Below are 23,964 nucleotides of genomic sequence, written 5' to 3' on the forward strand. Positions count from 1 at the left end.
AATAATTTGCTTCGATCCAGTGAAACGATAACGATTAGTTACTCGCTTGTCGCTGTCTAATCGACGCCTTTACAACTTCTCGTTTCACTTTAAGCGGGGATTAGAAGTAAATGGAATTGCTGGCAGTAGTATTTTACGATCGAACGTCTTTTTGAGGAAACATTGGCCTAATAAGAATTTTTTGTCCATTTTATGGACTATTATTGTTGATTTTTAACGAACATATTTCACTTTAAGGATTTTTTGAATCGTTTTTTTGATTTTTGAGTTTTTAGATTTTGTTAAAATTTTAAAAATAAATCGATCTTAAGAAACGAAAAGAGTGATAGAAATTAAAATAATAATCTCCGTTGAAATAAAAATAAATAGATTAATTGATCGAATAATCAATTAAAAAAGAAATAATCTCTCAACGTCCTTCATTCTTTTCTCGACACGTCCGTGACATTCTTTCACTTGCCTCGTGAACGAGAACCATGACCTACGCTTACGTCGACCAGGAATTTTGTTCGATGACGCGAACAAAAGGTAAAAGACCAGTCGATTCACCGTGTCGACGATCCTCTGACCCATAAAACACACGTTTCTCTCTCTCTCTCTGTCTTTTCCTCCTCCTTCGTTCCAGTCTGCATTTCTTGCCAAAAATCCTTTCACTTCGTTCATTCACTCATAGCCTCTGTATAATTAATTCTCAAGACCTAAAGGAATTTCTTTCCGGTTTTCTTCTTTTTTTATTCTTTTTGCATTCTAAATTTCGCGATATCATAAAGCGATATATTTCGTGACATTGAAATTGAAGAAAATTTAGTATCTTTTTTTTTTTTTTGAAAAGTATTCAAATGGCGAAAAAATTGGTTTTCATTATCGATTAAAAAAAAAAGTTGTAAGAATAAAATAAAATAATTTCGAAATTTTTTTCATCGAATTAAAATAAATTTGCTTTGATTGTGAGATTTATTTTTGGATTCAAGACAAATGTGGGCGGACCAACATGCGTTATGTAATTGTCGCTAGTTTTAGAGCAGATCAATAAATTACGATGGTTCGATCTAATGCTGCGCAATCGTATCTCTTTTCCGTCTCGATTCAATTCGATTCCAATCTCCACTTCTATGCATGTGTTATGAAGAATGTAATATATCATGGATATACATGCATCGTAGAATTGAGGGATAAATGTTGATTTAATTTTAAATTTTAAAAATGAATTTGTTGTTTCGAACGATGGAATAAATTAAAAATTAAAAAAAAAAAAAAAAAAAGAAATTCATCGAAAGAGATAACTAATCTCGACATAAACTTACGTATTTTTATTAATATATATTTTATTTATACGTACCTGCGGTTGACGTACCGATATTCGGTCGAGCTTGTTGGAATTCTAATTAAGTTTGAAATACCGAACAAATTTTATATTTTGAATAATTTTTTAAAATATTCAAACTCTCGGTCTTTGTAATGTTTTTGTAAATCACAAAATCTTTATATTTCAAAATTTTGTAAAATCTTAAATCTTTTCTTTCTTATCTTTTTGGAATTCTTTAATTCATGTGTTAAGCTTAATTAATTTTTCCAGTTTTTCGAATTTTCGATCATTCGTATTTTTAATCTTAAAATTAAATCTTAAAAAAATTTTCTCAATTTCTAAATCTTTTATCACGCAATCGAAAATCACACGTTAGGATCAAATAACCAATTTTCAAAAAGAATCAACGATCATGGATTTATTCGCATATTTATTCTTCCATTCGTTTCGTTACGTATTGTAGACGGTATATCACATAATACAATGAACCTCGCCGATTTCGTACGTCCCTCTGTCCTCCCTCGTACGATCATCAAAAGAGAACGTTCGAGAAAGAATCGAAATTGGGTCCGTACAAAACATCGCAAGTTTTCCTCTTTTTAAAATGGCATCGTTATAACAACACTTACGTTCTTCTTTTCTTTTTTTTCTTTTTCTTTTATTTTTATATGTGTGAATGTGTATCCGTGTATGTGTAGGTGTGCACGTGTGTCTCGATTACACGTCCTACAGGATGTTTCAAAATTCTTTTCAAAGAACTGATCTACCTTTGAATCCGTACAACTTCGATTGCACGCCCAACAGAACGTTTCACAACACACCATTCGTAACACAATATTCTCTCTATTCTGCCGATTTTTGAAACAACCTGTATAACCCGAATTACAAGATGTTTCAAAATTCTTACATCAATCTTCCAACAATGTTCACAGTTTCTCAAACGCAATCTAATGTAATCAACATCTCGATAACTTTTGAAACAACCTGTATAAATTACATTAAAAATCGTCCTACAGGATGTTTCAAAATTCGATATATTATCCTTCCACGTTGTTTCTCTCTGTCAACTCTCGACCAGTTTTTTTGAAGCAACCTGTACAACACACCGAATTATCGCGTGTTCAGCAAAAGGCGATCGTTTAAATTCGCTATTATCACAAATAACCAACGAGGAACGGTAAAAAATCTACGGAAACAATATGGCGGCAACGATGGCGATTAGCTGAGAGGCCAGAGGGAGCTTCGGTAGCCAACAATGCGCGTGGCTGCGTTGGAATCGTATAAACCAAATCTGCGTTTAACATCCGTTGTGTTATGGTACACATATGTAGATATCGACACGTAGTCACGTATTATTATCCTTAATGAATCCTTCCTCGAAACTGTCCCTTCCCTATTCTTCTTTTTCCACTTTCGATCCTCATCATTTTCCCTATAATTAATTCAAGATTTTTTTTTCCTTTTTTCTTACATTTTTACTATTTCTCACACCGAATCCTTCATTCTTCCTTCCTTCCTTCCTTTTTACTTATATTCAGTCTCGATCTACGACTAGCTTGAGCGAATATATCTTTTTTTTTTTTTAAAAACGTCTCTTCCGTTGTAGCAACGAAGCTGGCGGAACAAAGTTAAGACACCGAAGAAGCTCGACTGTTTTTTTCTTTTTCGTCGCGAATTCCACGTCCATCCTTTCGCACTCGATTCTCGTCGTGCTCGATTTCGCGGCACGAAATCCTCAGAAGGATTGGATCCTCACTTTCGAGGTTCTAGGATCGAAGGTGACGCGCTGAGCGCCACACCTGGCACGCTACAGTCATCTCGACTCGCTCTGCGAATGCACAGTCGGTTCTGAGCTTGGGTCCGGATCCGAGTCGTCGATGGACGCTCCCTGTTGGGGCACCTGCATCGAGTAGCTTGGGCTCCGATCGTTTCTACAAATGGAGCAATCGTGGATTGTATCTCTTTTTTAAGAAGATGTGATCATCTTGGAAATGACAGTGATTTGTTGTAGACTGTAAGTGATTTCTTGTGGAAGAATTGTGATAGTTTTTTTTGTTGATTGTGAAAGGTTGGGAATTGATATCACAGCATTGATTTAATTTATAATGGAAGATAGATATTATATTTTATTAGAAAATGGAGAATTTTTGATGGACCATAGATTGATAGACCGTAATAGTTGACTATTACCAAGTTGTTATGGAAGGTTAATTGATTGCCATATTGGTTTCCTGTTGAACTATAATATTAATGGCATAGTTTGTTGGGTGTCTTATTGTGAAGGATAGATTGTTATGGGAAGTTGCTTGAGATAATACTGAAAGTTTCAGGAAGTTTGTAGTGTTAGAGTTTGATGAAGTTAGAGATTTGCAAATGAAATAAAATTAAATAGCACAGAGAATGGTGTTTTCAGTTGAGTTGAATCACGTTAAATCATATTTGCATAACTAACCGAAGAGATTGATGATTAGAAAGAGATTTTATTTTCACTCACCTCATCGCTAATTGACTTCCATCGCTGCCGCGTCTCAAAGTGTTCGTCCGCCGTTTGCAGAAGCACTTGCAGATGATACTTTTGAACGCAAACCGGAAGTCCTTGCTAAATAGCGCGTAGATACACGGATTTATCGCGGAGTTGCAGTAGCCTAGCCAAAACAGTACGCTAAACACAGTGGGGTGGATGCAATTGCGGCAAAAGGCGCGCACCAAGTACATCGTGAAGAACGGAAGCCAGCAGAGGATGAACCCGCCGACGATGATGCCCAGTGTCTTCGCTGCCTTCGTCTCCATTCGAAATCTCTTCACCTGGATCATTATAATAACTTTACGTAATCCTTAACGTATATATTCTCTGCAAATTTTTCACAATCCTTCATCATTCTTTACAACTTTTATCATTTACTTACAATCTCATATAAACCAATCAATCTATAATATTAAATTATAATTTGATTTTAGAATCAGTATCCATAATTTTACACAAATTGTTAACAGCACAAATGTTTATCAGTGTTCATTTTTCACTCTTTCTCTCTTTTTTAATATAATTCAATTATTAGACATTCTATTAGATCAATCAATTACCCCCTCTTTTTCAATTTTAAATGTTTCAAAAGATTGTGTATATTTTATGATACCTGAGCTTTAATATTTCTCTTCCCCATCTTCATCACCCTTGGTTTCTCCTCGGTGCCTTGAGTGAGCTCCCGCAACGACATCTCATCACCCATCATTTGACTCTCGCAGCTGTTCCTCCTGCTAGGTCTTCTGGTGCTTCCAACCCTGTTGATGCCGCTCACCTGTCGCAAACGTATCGAGACCACGTTTAACGACACCGTTCCCTCGATATTTTCCTCGAGAGACACACTTCCAACGTGTCACCAGAATTTTACGATTTCACGATCGTGAAATCCGTTTTCTATCGTAAAATCGAAACCCATTTTCGCTGCGCTCTGTTCGTTCTGTTCGCTATTTTCAGGATTTTATCGGATGTCGCAAAGATAGACAAATTATTGATTCGAGGCTATTGGGAGAGGAGAAGTTGAGAAATTTTTTTTTCTTTTTTTTATTTATTTCACAAGAAAGCCAAGAAAATTTCTATCGTTTCTTTCATGGTAGAATAAAGGAAAATGCAATTGTTGTTTTAAAATATCTAATTTAACGATTGTTGTGACGTAAAATTGGATGTGTGATAGATTGTGCACGTGCAAGATTTTTCTTTTTCAATTCCTCTATTCTCTCAAGGCTTTTCTTTCAGATTATTGTATAAGCTACGAAAAATATTTACGTATATTTTCCAATAACGTCTTTTTATCAGGCTCTCTATTTCTTTATTATTATATAGTCACGTGAAAATCAAATTTAAATAGGGAAATAATAATAACGTTGAATGATAAACAATTGTTGTAATGTTGCAACATTACTGTATATTTTTATATATTATATTATATATTTTATTATTTTTTTCTTCCACGAAAAATAAATTTTTCTTGATTATTATTTGACAAATATGGATATTTCGTTTCATTAATGAATGAATTTTGAAATAATACGTGACTTCTTTTTTATGGCCAAGAGTTAAAGATGGAAAAAGCTGTGGACGGATTTTTATTCGTGCAAAGCTCTTGGACAAAGATTTCGAGGCGTTACGAGCCGCGTTGATGCATATTTATGGCGCCCTGTAAACGTTCTCTGATTTCTCTCTTTCGCGCGATTTACATTTCAGAAAATTTAATTGCACGAGAAAAAAGGAGAGAAAAGAGAGTATTTTTCCGAAGAATTATTTATATATTAATATAAATAAAACAAATTGATCACCATTCGAGGAATCAATGTACAATATTATGCAAAAATTTCATCATTTTCAATAAAAAAGATTGGAAAATTAAATTTTTCCACAAGAAAGGAATAATATTAAATTTTTATGAGAGAGTAATTCACTCGAATCACAAAGTTACCTTTAAATGAGTGCTTCTGGGGGTTGGACACAATTGGCTGTGCGTCTGCCCATTGCTATAATGCACAGAGGTCTGAGAACACTTGGATGGCGTTCTTTCGAGGGTGTTACACTTTGTATTCAACGTCTCCGTGCTCGGATACGACACCGAGATTTTTATCTTCTCCCTTTTCACCGAGCACCGACTGTTCGACTCAGGACTCCTCGGACTTCCGTTGTTGCTCCCATTGTGCACGCTTCCTCGGCCACGATGGATCCTCAAGGTCAACCTCTCTTCGTCGAATCTGTGGCACAATTCGTTCGTAGCACTATTTTTTCATAATCGATCGATCTCTATAGGTGTATTTATATGAAATATAATTTATTTTTACTTTTTAAATAATTAATATAAATAATTACGTTAAATAAAATTCTATAGGGTCTTATCGTCCCGTAATTAAATTTTAGAATTTTTACTAAAAATTTAAATTCGTTTTATAAAATAGAGACGGTTGTTATTTCATCAATTCTTCAATTAAAAGACAATTTATTATGCTACCTTTGTACAGTCGATATACTGCAGCTATTTAAATTTTACTTCATGGAGCAGATCGATTTAAAATTGAATTCAATAGGCCATGTTTTTGTTAAACAGGTGAATAATCTTATTTGCTAAATAAATTATATAATTTAAATATTTTTAAATTAAAATACATACTTTTATTACTAATTTGATCATTATTACTGTATTTTATTAATTTTAATATATATTTTTATATAATAAATAAAATCTTAAATTTAAATCTTTACTATTAAAAACTAAATTATTAAATTTTTTATATTAAAAAAAATATTATCTTCCTAATATTATAACTTATAAATTAAATTTAATTTATTAAAATTTTTATATCTAAATTAAATTTATTTCTAAAAAAACTAGAGATTAATAAATTCGAATGACATTTAATCTCCAAATTATATTTAAAAGCATATTTTTTACAAGAAATTTCATATTTATGTAATATATAATTGGTATTTCAAGATGCTGCTTCTCTTTTAATACAAATTAATGGTTAGTTAAGTGGTAACTTGAATTTCATTTTGACATTGTATAATTTGATTTGTATTTGATAATTCTGCTCGTTACAATTTTTTAACAATCGATTTATTTGTGAAATCACAAGATTAAAATTGATTTCTATAATTCAATAGGTTTAATAATTCCTATATTTAATAATTTATTTGATTATTACTTAATTCTGAATGATTCCTCATTGAATCAGCCATTCAACGATCTAAATACGAGACTCAATTTTACCTAGAGCCAAACATTTTCGAACTCTTTGTCGTGCGGAAGCCTTGATTAATAGCCTTTGTGGTGGAGACGGCCGCGTTATAGATCCTCCAGTAGAAAAACAGCATGACCAACATCGGTATATAGAAAGAACCAAGAGCGCTGCAAATAAGTTTTTAATTTAGTACAGAGAGAGGGAGAGAGAGAGAGAGAGAGAGAGAAAGAGAGACAGAGTTAAAGAGGATAATTTCGTTTCAAGATAGGGATGGCGCTCATCCCTTGGGCATTCTTAGACGAGTTTAATGGAGCCACCTGTTAAGTCCCTACTTCGTTCTGTCTCGTTTCGCTTCTTAGAATCGACAGGATTAATTATAATTTTATTTTTTTAGTTTCTGTTATTGAGTTGTGGTACTTTATCGAGGTTTTAAAAGACTCAAAATTGAAAAAGGAATCGATTAAGGAGTAATTGACGAAAGATTGTAAAACGGAGTTTAATTTTAAATGGTTGGTTGTTTCTTGTTCTATTTTTAAAAATTTTTTTATTTCTCAAATTTTATTTAGATGAACATTCGGAAGAAGAGTGTATTACATTTATAAAATTTATAGAAAAGATATAATTTATTGCACATTGCAAGAATTAAAGGAGGAGGAAAAATTTAAAGAATAATATTTCTCATAGTGGGACAAAATTGCGTGTTATACCAGCTGCTTTTTTAATTACCCCAGTGGGCAATAAACTGTTTTTATTTTCCTGTAGATTTTATGAAATGTAACACACATATTTCTTTTAGATACACTCATTCATTTTTTTTTTAATTTATTTCTATTACTTTTTGTTACTTCTTTCATTTTCTGTTTTTAATTCCTTTCTAATTTTATTATCTTCCTTTTATTCTCTTTTTCTGTTATTTTCATATTTGTATTACCTTTTCTAATTTCTTTTATAATTTTTCACCCTTCCTACTTTAATTCTTCTTTCTTCTTTCCCCTTCTTGAAACAATCTACTTCATCTTTAGTAGCTCCTCCCTCTAAATTTTCTTTCTTTTTTTTTATACACACATAATAACTTTTCTAATAGAAAGAAAGAATACCTTTGTAAGGTTCTAGAAAAGCGAGCAAGAGAATTTTGTATCGTTCGATATCTCTCGTCGAAATTTTTTTTAAAACAAAATGTGTTTTCGATTATGCTATAAACAACTTATCCTCTGAAACAAAATCTAGAACTACCATTATGTTTTTCATTTTCTCTCTAACACATAATTTCATCCTCACAATTGAAACGAAGACAGGGGGAAGCATCGTATCGAAAACACACACTGGCGTGGCGGTAGGTTTCATTGAATTTCCAGTTTCGCTTTGACATATCTTTTTCTACACGAGGCCAGGATGGAAAGATACGAAACGCTCGCTCGCAGATAGCCTTGTAAACTTCGTGTCTATGGATAAAGCTACTGTTTGTCTACAGTATTGCTCTTTGTATCAGATAAGAGATCAAGTTGTGCCCCTTTGTTGACACGCTCACAATAGATGCTGATGAATAGAGGGCGCTTTATCTTCTATCTTTCGATCGCCATGATGGAAAAAGCGAAATGAACTCTGCGCTATGAAATTGCACGTGTCACGATCCAATGAATTTTATTGTGTATTTTAGCCGAGGAAATTAATTTCGATAGATAATTTAAAATATTTTCTCAAATTTGTAAACGGGATCGGTGATTTTTCACATTGGAGGAATTATGTTTTAATTTAAACATAATTTCAACATAAACGTTAAGATTCGACGAATTAATTTTAAATAGAATTGGAATTTAATAAATATTTAATATCGTTTAGACGGAAAATTAATCTTGATAATAAATTTTAGAGATATTGGACAGATTTTAAGATCAATTTACACGATTTATATTTAAATATTTTAAAAAATTCAATATTCCCATTACGCAAAAGAGTATTAATCACTTTTCCAGATGGATATCGAATAAAAATATTTCATAAAAAATATTCCAAGACTTTTGCCGTCTCGTTTGACTTTATAAAATCATTTAAAAACGGTTTATTACATCACCGAATTGTAATTCTTCCCGAATAATTTTACAGTGAAAAGTGTTTGAAATATCACGGGCAAAGTGAAAATGATAACACCGGGGACGTGACATCGTAAATTTATCTGGCGCAAGGATGGAACATTAACCGTCTACTCAGTAGCTGATTTAGATGCAACGTCGGGCATAAACCGGCGTGGATTGATGAACACGCCGATCGCGATAACACGGTAAGAATAGACGCGATGTTTGCCAGAAAATTCAGACCTAACTCTCCACGGCTTAATAAAATTTTCAAGGCGGATCACGTCCGCTCCAAGCTCGATTACGCGTGTAATTTTGGTTCGTTGTATTCTTGTGTTACGTGATTCGATTATTCCATCGATCGAAAATATCGTATTCGATAATTTCGAGATCTGTTAGGTCCGTTAGCGGATCGGAAACGGATGGAATTTTGGAAGGACGTGGAGAGTCAGGACGGATATTCGAATTAAATTGAATTTGGAGACTTTACAATTCTTCAAAGAATTTCGAAATTTTTATCATGATATTTTGTTATATATGGGATTTTGTAATTTTTTTTTTATGGAAAGGAGTAGTAAAGTTGTTTTGGAATTTTGAAATATTGAAATTTAAAAATTTCCATCGGATGGATTTCCCTCGAATTCTCCATTAATAATTCTGATTGACAAAGTTAATGTTGAAACTGTGGGATTAAGTCGGAATCCAGATGCAGGTGTTTCGAAACTCTGAAGCATCAAAGCGTCGGAATATCATAATATTTCAACTATCAAAGCCTCGAGGTATCATAACTTATAGTGTTAAAGTGGCGAGATGTCGAAATGTTCTAGTATGTAAGAAACGAAACTTTACGATCCTCGTCTCAGAACTATATTTTCTATTTCTGGGAATTCGAGTTGTAAGATTTACAGCACACTATTTAAACTCTGACTCTAATTTCTATTATTTCAATCTTCCAAATTGAAACGATTCACACCTAATTCCATCTCGTTTATTTTACAAATCGATCCAACTACGTCTAATTTTTCAATTTCTAAATTTTTAAAATTAAACATATTTATAAACCTCTTTCAAGAAATTATCATACCGATTACTCCAATCTCTTTAATTAACCAATTATCTTAATTAATGATCTTCCCTATTCTTCAAGAAATTCAAAACCTTAAAATTTTCATCCCAATTAGCTTGCAAATCCTTTTAAAAAGTTTCCTCACCTCGATCACCTCCATAGTTTTCTAACAAGTAATCTTAATCTTCATTAAGATTCTTCACTCACAAATTTATAGCCCAGAGAATTCAAACACAAATTTTCACCCAAATTACCTCACAAACTCTCTTCAAAAAGTGTAATTTATCCCAACTTTTGATTCTCTCTAAAATAACTCCATCCCAAAAATTCATTCAAACGTTACAATTCCCTAAGAAATCTTATAATTAATTGTCTCTCACTCTCCAAAGAAGAACTTTTCAACCCCCTTTGAAAAATCAACCCTCTGGATGAAATAAAAAATAAAAAAAAAAGTAATAATTCTGGAGGGTCGAGCGATTCGCAAAACTTTCTATAACTCACCTATAAACGACGTAGCCGGCATCGTTAGTCAGCTCGCAGATCCAAGGACACGGTTTCACGGGGACGAGGATAGTGGTGGTGTTGAACGGTCCGTTTTGAGCAAACGTCATGTTGTACGCGGGATGAGACTGCGTGAACAAGGGCAAAAAAGTGGTAGAGAATGGCAGACAACGAATTGTCGAAGTTGGTGATAGTTACCCGTTTGTCTTTCCAGCCGACCAGGGGTGGGAAGCAGATGACGAAGCTCAAGATCCACACGGTTGCAACCAGCAGCCTTGCTCTCCTCGGCGACATGATCTGAGATTTCGAAAATTCAATGGTTCAAAATTTATTGTTTTTTTAACACAAAGGTGGAAATGACTCGTTAATTTATTTGACTGATACAGAATGGAAATTTAATTCAGTTTATAACAAATTAGGACGTATTCCTAGATTCAGGAACAAGTTTGGAAAAGTTTTTTAATTTTTATTAAAGTTAGGTATTCATTCTGTAGAAAATTCTTAAAAATCTTTCTAATTTAACATCTCCACCTTTGCTATTTTTCTGATAATGATTAATAAAATCAATAAATTTGGCGTGAATTCAAACGTTTCGCGATCGTCGAACGATTCGATCGATCAATTAAGCCATTCGAAGCCAGGAACGTCGAATTCATTGTCCATTCGACGGAAACAGAGGCGCTATACATAAGCGAGGGGAGTAACCAAGTAGGGGACAAATGGCTTCATCGAGCGTTTCATCGTACACCTGTTCCACGAAATCGAATAATCGGTAAATGGTACTTGCCTGAGGATAACTGACTGGCCTGGTCACAGCTAAGTATCTATCCAGGCTGATGGCGCACAAATTCAATATCGACGCGGTGCACATCCATACGTCGACCGCCAGCCAGATGGAGCACCATAGATCACCGAATATCCAGACCTTTGAAAGCCGAATCGCAGAGGAATCCATTAGGTTTCGAAATCTATTTTACGTCCCGGCTCGTCTTTCAATTGGCGAGACATTGTTCGCCGCTATGCACATGTATTACGTATAATTCCGATAATGAAATATATTTCATTATGGAAATTTCGAGTAAATAATAGTTTACTTTCGTTCGATATCTGTAATGATCTGAAATTTCTTTCAAAAAAAGATTTTGAAATTTTTAGAAGTGAGAATGTAATGACAAAATCGAAGAACGAGGTTTAAATAAATGAGTAAAATAATTCGAAAAGGATCGAGGATAGATTTCTTTTATTTTTTTTTTCCTTTTGTAAGAAATACGAAACCTAACCTAAAAATTGAAAGATATCCAAGCACTTTCCCTCTACGTATCGTATAAATTTTCCACGATGGCTTTATGGTTTCTCGTTATCCTCTCGTTTCCCTCATTTCAGACGGACTTCAGCGTTGTTCATCCATCCACGTTTCGATACATCCCTCTATGCCTGCTGTACAATACCTTTATCCATCCTTTACTCTGCGTTTCAATCTCCTCGAAACCAATAATCTTTCTCTCTCTCTCTCTTTCTCTCTTTATATATATATATATATCTTATCCATACGAGCAAACTTGACTCGAGAATGTCGCTCGAATTCGTATATACGATACATAATGCACGAGAACGTGAATTTACGTTTTCAAACGAAGCGTTTTTCGAGACTTGTACATTTGTTGAACATTTGTTGTTTCTTTTAGCTGGTGTTTTTCGTTGAAAAAATATTTATGGATATAAAGGAATACGAAAGGATGTATATTGTTTGAATTTTTTTACTTTAAGTTATAATTTTAACTTTGATTCGATCTTTTTATACATATAATGTTCATTCGTTTCTTAATTTAGAAGAATAACGAAAATATAAAGATCCGTCTAATTAATTAATTTCAATAAATGCTTCGTCTTAAATTTGGCATCGAATTTTTGATTAAATATAATTTAATTAATTAGGATAATTCGAAAATAAATTGGAATATCGGAGAAGTAGAAAAGTGGCCTTAATTGTTTTCCAATTTATCTTGCATTGTTCCAAGGTAAATTGAAAACTGATCAAGTGTACTCTTCCGCTTCTTATACCTCCTCTCCCGATATTCCAATCTTCCAATTTCCCTTCGAATCTTACTAATCAATTATATAATTTTAGTTTCAAGCACGGACGGAAAGAATATTATAATAATTATATATTATTCTAAAATAAATTAACGATCGATCGACTAATTAATAACAAATATTTTCGAATCAAAAATTCTATAACTCTTCTTATATTAAATAAATTTTTACATACACGTATAATTTACAATTTTACAAAAATCACTTGGATCAACATCTCTATCCATTTTCTCTTCCCCCAATTCAAAAATTTCTATTCTCTGATTCAATTATTCAATTATCTATTTCCAACATCAACCGATACAGTTTATAACGATTTTCCAATTCCAAAAATAGATGGAGAACCGTCACATCCATCGACCTCGGCCATCACGACACGCGTTATCTTCCAGCTAAGACGAGAAGCCGACGCTTCGATCGAGCCTTCCTCCACGGGGTGTTGAGCATAATGCACCCCCATGAGCGGCAGCTGTGATTCAACCACGACGCCAACCACCTGTTTCGGAATTATCCTCGACCCTCCTGTCCACGCTCTTGTTCGATTCGATTAATCTAACCCCCTCCCTCCACTATCCACCCTCGCACAGCCGTTATTAATACCGTCCATTGGTGTGTTTCGGGTTAAGTTTCGGGGGATGTTAATTAACTTGTTCGTCATCATCCTCGATTCGAGTTAATTTCGAAATGATAGAAATTCGATATCGATTAATTTGAATGGTAAGGCAGATAACGCAGGGATCAGTGTTTATCACTTATATTTAATATCGTTTCAACTTTTCATTCAATCCTCAATATTATTATATATTGAAGTAGAAGAAAATTATATAATATCCCTCAAGATCAAACTTTGAATCCAAATTCCAGCTCCGTGGCAAGAAGCGCAACAATTTTCCGGTTCCATCCCAAGAAACGTTCATCCTTCGAGGGTTGAATCGCGACGAAAGGAAGGAAGGAAGGAAGGAAGGACGAGAGCAAACTGTTGCGCCTAACCCACCCCCTTTCCCTTCACGGTTATTTCACTTGCTCGCGCTTTTTTTTTAATCTTTTGCCAATCCTTCCCTGGCTGATAATTGTCTCGAGGTATTATTTGAACCTCAACCTTCAACCTCCTCTCTCATCTGGTTGCTGTAATTGAGGGAGGGCGAGTTTTTCTCTCTCTCTCTCTCTCTCGAGTTTCCGGTTTCTGGTAATTGGAGAACGATTTCGATTTCATTAATGGGGGTGGAACAAGGATGGAGGTGTAGAGGGTTCTCCTTTTTTTTTCCAATGGTTTTGGTTTTTATTAATTAGGTAATATTGGAAGAAGAATGTGTAAAAATTGTATTATTATTTAGTACGATAATTGTAAAGAATAAAGAATATAATTGTATAGATAATATATCATTGAATGCAATTATTTTATTTATAAATCTAGGTAATACGGAAAAGGAAATAATTTATTCTTCCTTTCGCCATTATTGAAATCATTCCTCGGTGTCGAGGAGTTGCATAAATGCTGTGAAGGGAATCTAATCCGAGTTTTCTCGAGAATAGAATTTGTCGCGATGAAAATTTTTATTCAAAGAAACGAAAAATAAAATTTATTACCGATCCTCGAAAGGGAGCACGAAAGAGATTCTCGCGTGAAATTCATTTCGATGAAACTCCATAACTTTAAGACTTCTTAAATTTGAAAAAAACTCGAAACCAAAAAGAAGAGAAAAGATAGGAACGAAAATCTCTCTGTCGAAAATCATTGAAACGCCACACGAACGTTTAACGGGCTGCGATTCGCGCATCGTCGCTCCTCCAATCACGAAGTTTCGAATTTCGATGCAGATTCGCGCTCGAGAACACTCGAGAAACTCGGGATCCGTCGTCGCGGAACTCGCCAACTCATCATCATGGCCGCTTCGCCTCGATTCGCGCCATTATCCTAGTCTCCTTGCAAGAGAGGAAAAAAAAAAGAAAGAAAGAAAGAAAGAAAAGAGGGGAAAAAAGAGAGGAAAGGAGAGAAGAGAGAGAATGGAGAGGAACGATCGATGAATCATCGAACGGACGAGAGATCAAAGGTTTCGACACGCAACGATGAAAAATCAGTGCAGTGTTTTCCGGTCTTTCTTTGAAATTCGTTCGACGTGGAGGCGCTTTTAATTTCGAGGTATAAAGCGTGATATTGCTTCGCGATCGCGGCTGGAAAAGGATTTTTCGAATGTTTTTTCCATGCAGAAGATCGAGTTTTTTTTTTATATTTCTATCTAGAGATTTTTTAAAGAATTGTTCCAGAGAATTGCCAATTATATCTGCGAATAGCGTGTGTTTTTATTTGTTTGAATTTTTATCTTCTGGAATTTGTAAGTTGTTAAATGTTCTTGAAACGTGATATTCTTTTTTTATAGTGTGTTTCGAGCGTGCCAATTACGAGGATGAAAATTTTTATTTTAGAGATTTTTTTGTTGAAATATTTTCCAAGCTGAGAAACTTATATAAAGATAATTAATAGATTAATTTAATAGATCGGGGAATTTTGTGTATTTAATTGATGCATACAGAAAATATGTCATTTCATGCTAAATTAAAATGAATTTACTCGAACTCACAAATGGAATTTCAATTTTTCACATATTTTTACCATTTCCTCGATGTAACTCTGTCACTCTAAAATAAAACGAAAAGAGCGAAAAGAAGAAATTTTCACCATTTCAACCTTACTTCTATGTCATTTTCTAAATACAATTACTCGTAGAAGGGCGGCAAATTTAAACTTCGAAGAGAGCAAAATTCGTTAATAATCCAATACGATTTTAAAACAATCATTAGTATCAGCTTAATTAATATTAAATCTCTTAATAAAAATTCCAAGATTAATTTATTACGTAGTTTCTGCAATTTCTAGAGTTTTCTCATTTTTATTTATTATTATATATATAAGATCATTAGATTTTACAAAATCTATATATTGTATATATAATAGCAGATGCGATTAGAATTATTACAGAATTGAAGCCTCACCTTGAAAACCTCCCACGTAGCGCTAAACGGAAGCACCGCCAGGCCGACCATCAGATCCGCCACCGCGAGGCTAACGATGAACATATTCGTCACGTTTCGCAGCTTGCTCGTATGATAGACAGCGAGTATCACGAGCACGTTGCCCAGCACCACCATCACGTTCACTATCGCGAGCACGATCAGGGTAACCAGGATCCACGGTCCGGACCACTCGACGCGCTCGTAAAGGGCAGCACATGCGGTCGCGTTCAGCTCTCGCATTTTAGTTGGCAAGCTGTCGCGCCAAATCTCGAACCATCTCAGACCACTTCCTGCCGAACAACGCACCGAACAACGACGACTCTCGTGAAACGATTTCACCGGAAGAAGAGCGACGAATGCAGATCGCCTGGATCGCCTCCATCACGGCAACGATTCGATCATCGATCCTTTGGAAAGCCTGGGATCATCGTTGGCCGTTCGCTTTCTCCTTTGTATATTTGTATTTTTGTTATTTTTGTTCCGTCGATCGCCACACTCGGGGATTTTAGTTAGGTTTGTTTTGAGGTTAGGTTAGATTTTATCCGTTTGTTTGGTTTGGAGGAAGATATTGTTTCTTTTTCTTGTTTTGAGGTTAGGTTTTTCAGCTTCTTTATTTTTATGTACGCTTGATCAATTATTTTTGCTCGGTTGTTTCAGGAAGATGCTATGTGCAAGTTTTTTGAGGTTAGATCATTAGGTTCTTCTCGATTTTTTTTTCTTTTGGAGAACTTAATTATTTAATATTTTTGGATTCAGCTTTTAATCGGAGATTAAGATTTATTCAATTATAAAACAACCGTGATGATCAACAGTGATCAGTTGAGAGGAAATTTTTAAACGAATGATAGTCTTCGATACGTTTTCCTTTCTCCCAATTTCCTCAATTAAATGTCTAGCAATCTTTCCTCCTTTATCTAAAATTACCTCCTCCAAAACGTTCCAAAAAAGAACAATTAAACCTATTAGCACCTTCGAGATTTACCATTCACCCTCGACAAATCCCATCGTTGGCGACAAAAGCTCGTCCCTTCCCTCCTTTCCTCGATTCCGTTTCAACCCCTTTTCTTTTCCACCTTTTCGTTTCGCACCCACCTTCGCCGTTTGATTTTCCTTATTGTTTCGTTCACTCCTCATTCAATTCGAAACTTGTCTAAAACGGATCGGTCTGCTGCTACAATTATCTCAGATCGATCGATCTAATTACACCACCCTCCTTTAATTATCATCACCGAAAAATTACTCGAACTCGATTCACCGTCCTCCCCCTCGCATCGTACGAACGTTCTTAAATTTAAACAATATTTCACACTGTATGTCCACGTATGTCTTAAACAGAGATTTGACTCATCGACGATTCGTGATATCGTTCAGGAAGTCGTCGTGTTCTCCGTACAACTTCTCGAGAAGCCACGCACCCCTTTTTCTTTCCTCGGGAAATGAACGCACTGGGGATAGACACACTACTGGAAATATTAGGATTCGATAACTGGTTTCCCACTAAACTTTTTCCAGAAGAAAAGTTTCTTCATTTCCTGCCGCGGAATATAAATCCCCCGATTTCACGCTTCGCACGGCGTTAATAAATTCCTCGAAATTATTATCGAGGGGTAGAAATTTTTGATCTCGGGGAGAACTTTCGATCCGGAATCGAAATCCTGTTACCGCCCCTCCCGAGGACACTTCCGGTCCAATTATCTCCACCACCACCTTTTCCTCCCCCTCCGCCGCTAATTTCGACCCCGCCCCCTCCTCTTTTGAAAATTGAATTGAAACGAGATTTCAATTCCATTTAAACTATCCGATAAGAGGTGTTTTCTTTTTCTCCCCTCCTCCTATGTCCGAGCGGGCATCCACTTCGAATTGTCGACAATGGGGCCCTCGTTCATCGTCCTCTTCGCAAGAAATTTCGCCTCCTACCCACGTCACGATTCTTACTTATCGCGACACGTTGCTGACGTTGCTCTATCGGCTCCTCCCTCATGTTTCGCCCACTGGACACTCTCCACCGCCCCTTTCAATTGCACCCTTCGCCTCCCTTAACCCTCTCCCAATTTGAAAAATCTTTTTGGACGCGTCGATTCGCTCAGGAGGTGAGAAAGGGATCAAGGGAAGTTTTTATCTTGAATTTTCAAACTTGTATCATTGTTACTTATTCCTCGATATTTTTCCAATCTCCCCCTCCGTATTTAGATTAACGATCTTAAATAACGATCGTTCTTTTTAATTGTTTCTGGTATTAAAGGAACATTTTCAGAGAGAGAGGTTCGTTCGGACAGCTTGCTCCATAGTTATTGCTTTTGATAATTTTTATCTCTTAATAAAAGAGGAACGCTTTGCCCGTTCGTTTAAATTAATTTTCCCTCTTCTTTCACGGCAATTTTCACACGGTCTGGTAATTGCAGAATTTTAATAAGAATAATTATTCGCGATCGAACCATCCCCCTTCCAATTCTCACAATCTATTTTCTTAGATTAAATAACAGAGGAGTCTTTTTTATTGCTTTATTTATTTATTTTTTTCTCTTAGAACTTCTTCCAATTCTTATCTTTACCTTATTATTCTCTTCTTTATTCTCTTATTATTATTAAGTTTGTGAGATGATATTTCTCTTCTTCCAGAAATTTTAAAATTTCGAAACTCCTCTCTTGCATAAATAAAATTTCCATAAAATTTTTTACAATTTGTTTCTTAGTTAAAATTAAATAATATCTTTTGCGATTTGTTAAACGTCGAATTCGAATTTTAAGTATTTGAAGAATAATTCAGATAATGGACGAAATAATGATATTCCTTTTTATAATCGATCTGATGGACGTGATGGACAAATGAGAAAGTTTCGATATCTTTTTTTCTTTTTTTTTTCTTGTTCAATCTTTGAAGAGTTTCTGAATTCCTTTTTAGATAGTTACAGACTTTAAGCTTCTCTTTCCTTTTCCACTTTAACGAGCTTTCCTAAGTATTCGGAAAATTTCAGGCTATTGTTTCTTCTTCTAACTTAAGAGCTTAACGAATTCCAAAAATCCCTTTTACTATTATAAATATTCCATCTTGCTTCTAGCATTTTTTGTATCTTCTTCTTGAAAATTTTCCAATTTTGTTTAAACTCTTTCTTTTTTAATATCGTTAAAACAATAATATATTATTAACTTCGTTAAAACAGTCAATTTATTATCAATTCTTAATATTCAACAGTTTTTTATTAAAATTTTATCCTTTCGTTATTTCTTAATTTTTGTTTAAAAATTTGTTTCAACACCATTAACACTTATTAAAATTGTTCCTATAAATCTTGTTTCGTTCAACTTTTATAAAAAAAATTTCAATCAGTTGGTTATCTCAACACAATTCAAATAATTTCACCATCAGTTCCAAATTCCTTTTTATCTATATATTCCCTTCGCAAATTCCTCAAGCCTTCCCACTTTCCAACGATCACTGAAAATCTTCCAACACTTTCAAAATATTTTTATCAAAACGGTCAATTCACTACGAAATCTACAAACCGAAAAATTCCCAATTTCCCTATCCGCAACTGTATCAATTGTATCATTTCACTTCAATTTCCTATATTTCTTTCCTCCTTTCCTTTCTTTTCTCCTTATCTCCAAAATTCATTCAATTCCCTGATACATCCGCCCCTTCACGAGGAGAGATGTTCATCATCCTCTTCCATCGTTCCGCCATTAATCGAGGAAGAACGATTTCGGTATCGTCTGGCGCCAAATTCCAAAACCAGATCGATAGTCGGTCAGTTTACAATTACGGGGGTAATTCTTCCGCGTCACCAGGCCTCGATTTCCTCGATCGCCGCACAGACACATACACACGCGCACACACACCCACGTCGATGATCGACTCGTTATCGTTCGCGAGGGAAGAGATCACAGCCAATTGGGGACGATCGATCGGGATCGATTTTTCGGCTCGATCGGGGGCGAGGGGGGGAGTGGAGGGAACGTTCGCTCCTGGGGAGGTTGATCAGATGATCTTTCGACACTTGGCGCGGTGCGTGTATCTCAGCAGTCTGAAGCGCGTCTCCTCCTCGATACGCTTTGCTCGCATTATTTTCACAAGGTTGCCGGTGGGTCTTCTTCTCGCCTTCCGAGCCGGGCCGCGGGGGTTCCGTGTCTCGTGGAATCTGGAAGAGAGAAAATTTTGGTCTGGTTGAAAGAAAAGGTGTAATTATTTTTTTTGGTAGATTTTATTTTATTTTTCTATGGTATAATTTATTTATTTTAAAACTCCATCCATAATCTGTTGTTTTTACTCGTTTATTATTATTAGTCGTTTAACGTTGCAACGTTAGTTTGTTTGTTTGGTGATTTCATTCTCAAGGTATTATAGGAGGATCTCGTTTAATATTTTAAATTTATTTGTTTTTAAAATTTCGAAATCTTGTTACGATTATTCGTATTTGTTTAAAGTTGCGATAATTCTGAATATTATAAAAGTAAAAATAGACGGAATTAAATTAAAAGATAACCAATCTCCGATAAAACAATTTTTTTTTTTAAATTGATAATCAAACATCAAACCAAAGAAATTACAACTTCAACTACATATTGTCACCAGATACATGATCGCATCGTGAAAAATCCTCCATTACAAAAAAAAAAAAAAAGGAATAAAAGAGGGAAAAAATGATCAAAAATTTCAGAGCGAGCGTTTCCACATTCGCATTCGTTAATTCGAATAAAGTGTTTGGGGTAGCAGCTCGATGTGCACCGTGGTCGAAAGATGATTTCGTTCACGCAGCAGCCGGAAACCGCGTTGGCGGTGGACAAGGATCGCTGAAATGCGAATTCACGCGAGGCTTCACTCGACGAATTAAGGCTCGCCATTTTCGTTCACCGGTGTACATCCATCTTTTGTCTTTGTTGCCATTTCTCCCTCTCGAAAAATCGTTCGTGTGCAATAATTGGGACCGACAGACGCACGTTCTTTATCTTTTTTTTTTTTTTTTACTCGGTAATTGACCGTGGAGAACGACTCGTTGTCACGTGATTAAAATGGTCGATAGGACAGGGCTCCGTTTAATCGACCGTTTCGTTCGAATCGGTCGTGTCGATTGTTTCGATTTTGTTGATAAATCGAATGAATTCATCGCTTCCAAAATCTGTGGAAACTTTTTATTCCTTTTTTTTCCTTTTTTCAAATTGATTACCATTTCCAAAAATCAAGCGTGAATGTATTATCGGAGGAACACTCGTCCGATCGAACGTAGATCTATACCACTTGCTCGATCATAAAGAATCGATTGGAATAAAAAATATCTCATTTATCGAGAACGTCTCTATCGTTTTTTTTTTAAATAAATTTATGTATACGAAAGTCGATATTTATGTATATTTTTTTGTTTTTCATTTCAGAATTATACGAGAAATATATAATTTCGTAAAATTATTTCTTATAAAACCAATAGAGAACTATTTAACTAACAATCCATAAAGAATTACTCCTCGATTTTTGCGTATTGCATTCTCGATCGAGTTTCGAATGCTCTTTTTCTCTTTTTTGTTACCGAAAATCTGACTGAAAGGATAAAAGATCGGGCGCATTTTCCCAGAATAATTCTTTCCACAGTCTTTTACATGGATTACGAGTCGATTCACCAGTGCCTCCGGAATTATTCGTTTGGAAATAAAAAACGGGTTTAAAAAATGGACAAAATCCGTGGACAGATCGTTATCCGTGATTCCATTCCTGCTCGTCCAACCTTCGAACACGTTTCTCATCCCCACGTGTCGATCGTGTCTCCAGATCCAGGTTGCACGAGCGAAACGTGACTGTCGCTCGAGTGTACAAATTTCATGGCAAAGGATTGAAGGGGTGAATCTTAAACGCGACTGTAAATTTTTTTTTTGTTTCATTCAACTCAGAACGAATAATCATAACGTGTTATCTTCCCTCCCGAATATTCAATATACAATATACAAAATAATATATAAAAGATGAATAAATTTTTAACCAGAAGAATTTTTTTGAAGAAATTAAAAAAAGGAAAATGGAGATACATTATTATACAATTAAATTTTGTTCGAGCAATCCCTTCAATTGCGAATTATAAAAGAAAAAATATTTTATCACAATTGCGAATTAACATCGAAAGGATAATCCCTCAAATCGACACACACACTTTATTTCTCGTATTTAAAAAAAAAAAAAAGAACCGCAAAGGGCAAACTCCGACGACCCTTGCAACCGTTAAAACCCAAAGGTTAGCCAAAGCATTTTCTTTCTCTCTCCCTGCAACAACGGAGAGAACAATCGTGAGAGGCGTTCGTCGAAATATGTTAACGCGCGCTTAAAGGATGACTGACACACACACGCGCGCGCGCGGACGAGGAAAGAGCCTTTTGCCGAGTTCACGGCACCGTGAAACCGCTCCACCTATTAATTACCTCTTTTTGCTCCCCTCACGTACACGTGCGTGGAAGAGGTTTAAACGAATTGTTTTCGGGACGCAAGGGGATGGAAGGGAAGATCTTATTAGGGAGAAGGGGTTGTTTCTGTTTAAATTAAACGTCAGCTACGATACCGGATGCAAATACCTTGAGATATTTCTTGTTTTCTCGGGGAGGAAGGGGAGGAGCCAGCGACACAATGCTTTTTGTTCGATGTCGAGGGGGAGGGGGTGGAATTTGAAACAGCGACGAGGCGAGGGCTTTGATTTAGAGCGGGAGTTTTTGCGGGAGAGATTGCGGAGAATTGATAAAAGAGGGATGCTTTTTGGGGAGAGGAGGAGGGCAAAGATGGAGGAAGTTCGATTTATGAATATACAATGTGATATTGTTTGTGAATTGTAATTAAGAATTGAAGAGGTTATTTTGGCAGGATTAATTTTTGATCGTTTCTTCCTAAATTTGATACGATAAATTAATAATGGAATAATTGATTAGAGGGGTGATTTTGGAACGATTGATTCGAAGAGAAGAATTAAAATTTTAATTCTATCTTTCAATGATATATAATTCGACGGGGATTGTTGATAAATGTGGAACAACGATTTGTAACGTTTTGACAAGGGTGAATTTTATGCAAGATTATCTTCCATTGTTCGCCTGATTATACAGCATCTAGTATCTACTTGAGTAACACGGCTGTATCTTGTTCTATTTGCTTACTTGAGTACACACTTCATCTCGTCCGTCTGACTATGGATGGATCTATTCTACTGCTCTGTCCACAGAAAATCACGTAACTAAGATATTTAACGATTCAATTATTCCGTTCAACTATTCTAGAATATATTTCAATGTTTGTGCGACGCTTTCTACAAGTTTACGCCAAAATAAATATTCGCCCTTACTTCAAATCAATTAAACTCGTAATTAAGAAATGAAAAATATTATTTTTAAAAATTGTTTCAATAATTCGTCAAAATTATCTAAAATTATTGATTATTAATCAATTAAATTTAAATTTTTACATTTTTGTAAATTAAAATAATCTACAACGTGACATATTAGAACGGAGATATGAACGTGAGAAATAGAAATAGAATATAAAAAAAAAAAATACAAGTTTTACAAGTTTTCCAAAAGTTGTTTCACATCCACGTAGTTATATCCTGGTCTGCCTTCAACATCGATCGATACATCGACTGAACATCGAACAAGATGAATATTGATGCGATTTTTTCCACGATCAGTAGTATTATTCGACATTAATATAAATGTCGAGGTAAATCCACAGGGTTGGATCGTCGTCGTCGCATTTATCCAGCTACGTCAACATCCGAAATCGTCTGTGACGCACGAAACGAGTAGACATGCTGAATTTCAATATATTCCTCTGGCATCTCTTATATTATATCGGAATGGCCCTGATCTCGAAAAGTATATCGCGATACCATTTCGGGCAAAAACAGAAAACGGGAAACACAACTTTTACACGGTTGTTCCTGTTAAATATTTCTTTCGATGTTAATTAAGTTTTGATTTTGCAATTTCAAATTTAGATTTTTCGTTATTTCTCATTATTGTCTTTGGATCGATTAATTTTGAAATTTTTCCGAAAAGAGAAATTTTCGTTTAATGGGAAAGCCGTTACAGAAGTTTTTAATTAAAATTCGGAGTTTTTCCAATTTTTAACACTTTTCATTTTAACGTTTTTTTTTTCCTTTATTTACAATCGTTATTCTAACACGATTAAAGTTCCAATCCACCAGAATCAAAACTTTCTACGC

General features: G+C 35.0%; 2 protein-coding genes across 3 annotated transcripts in view; both read right to left on the reverse strand.

Moving 5' to 3' along the window:
- Positions 1-1,719: 1,719 nt before the first annotated feature.
- LOC107997987 (octopamine receptor Oamb) lies at positions 1,720-15,889 on the reverse strand. Its single transcript, XM_062085605.1, has 9 exons — positions 15,755-15,889; positions 11,457-11,686; positions 10,868-10,966; positions 10,670-10,797; positions 7,060-7,197; positions 5,764-6,070; positions 4,444-4,605; positions 3,801-4,111; positions 1,720-3,237 (listed from the first exon to the last, which is right to left on the reverse strand). The coding sequence occupies exons 2-9, from the start codon at positions 11,622-11,624 to the stop codon at positions 3,120-3,122; spliced, it is 1,431 nt and encodes a 476-aa protein (XP_061941589.1). The 5' UTR covers positions 11,625-11,686; positions 15,755-15,889; the 3' UTR covers positions 1,720-3,119.
- Positions 15,623-23,964, reverse strand: part of LOC107997992 (attractin) — a 140,839-nt gene continuing 132,497 nt past the window's right edge. For both annotated transcript variants that reach the window (XM_017056969.3, XM_062085603.1), the window contains one exon: positions 15,623-19,914. The gene's annotated coding sequence lies outside the window, so the exon portion shown is untranslated. The remainder of the gene's footprint in view (positions 19,915-23,964) is intronic.

The sequence above is a fragment of the Apis cerana genome, linkage group LG15 (genome assembly GCF_029169275.1).
Source record: "Apis cerana isolate GH-2021 linkage group LG15, AcerK_1.0, whole genome shotgun sequence".
Classification (NCBI taxonomy): domain Eukaryota; kingdom Metazoa; phylum Arthropoda; class Insecta; order Hymenoptera; family Apidae; genus Apis; species Apis cerana.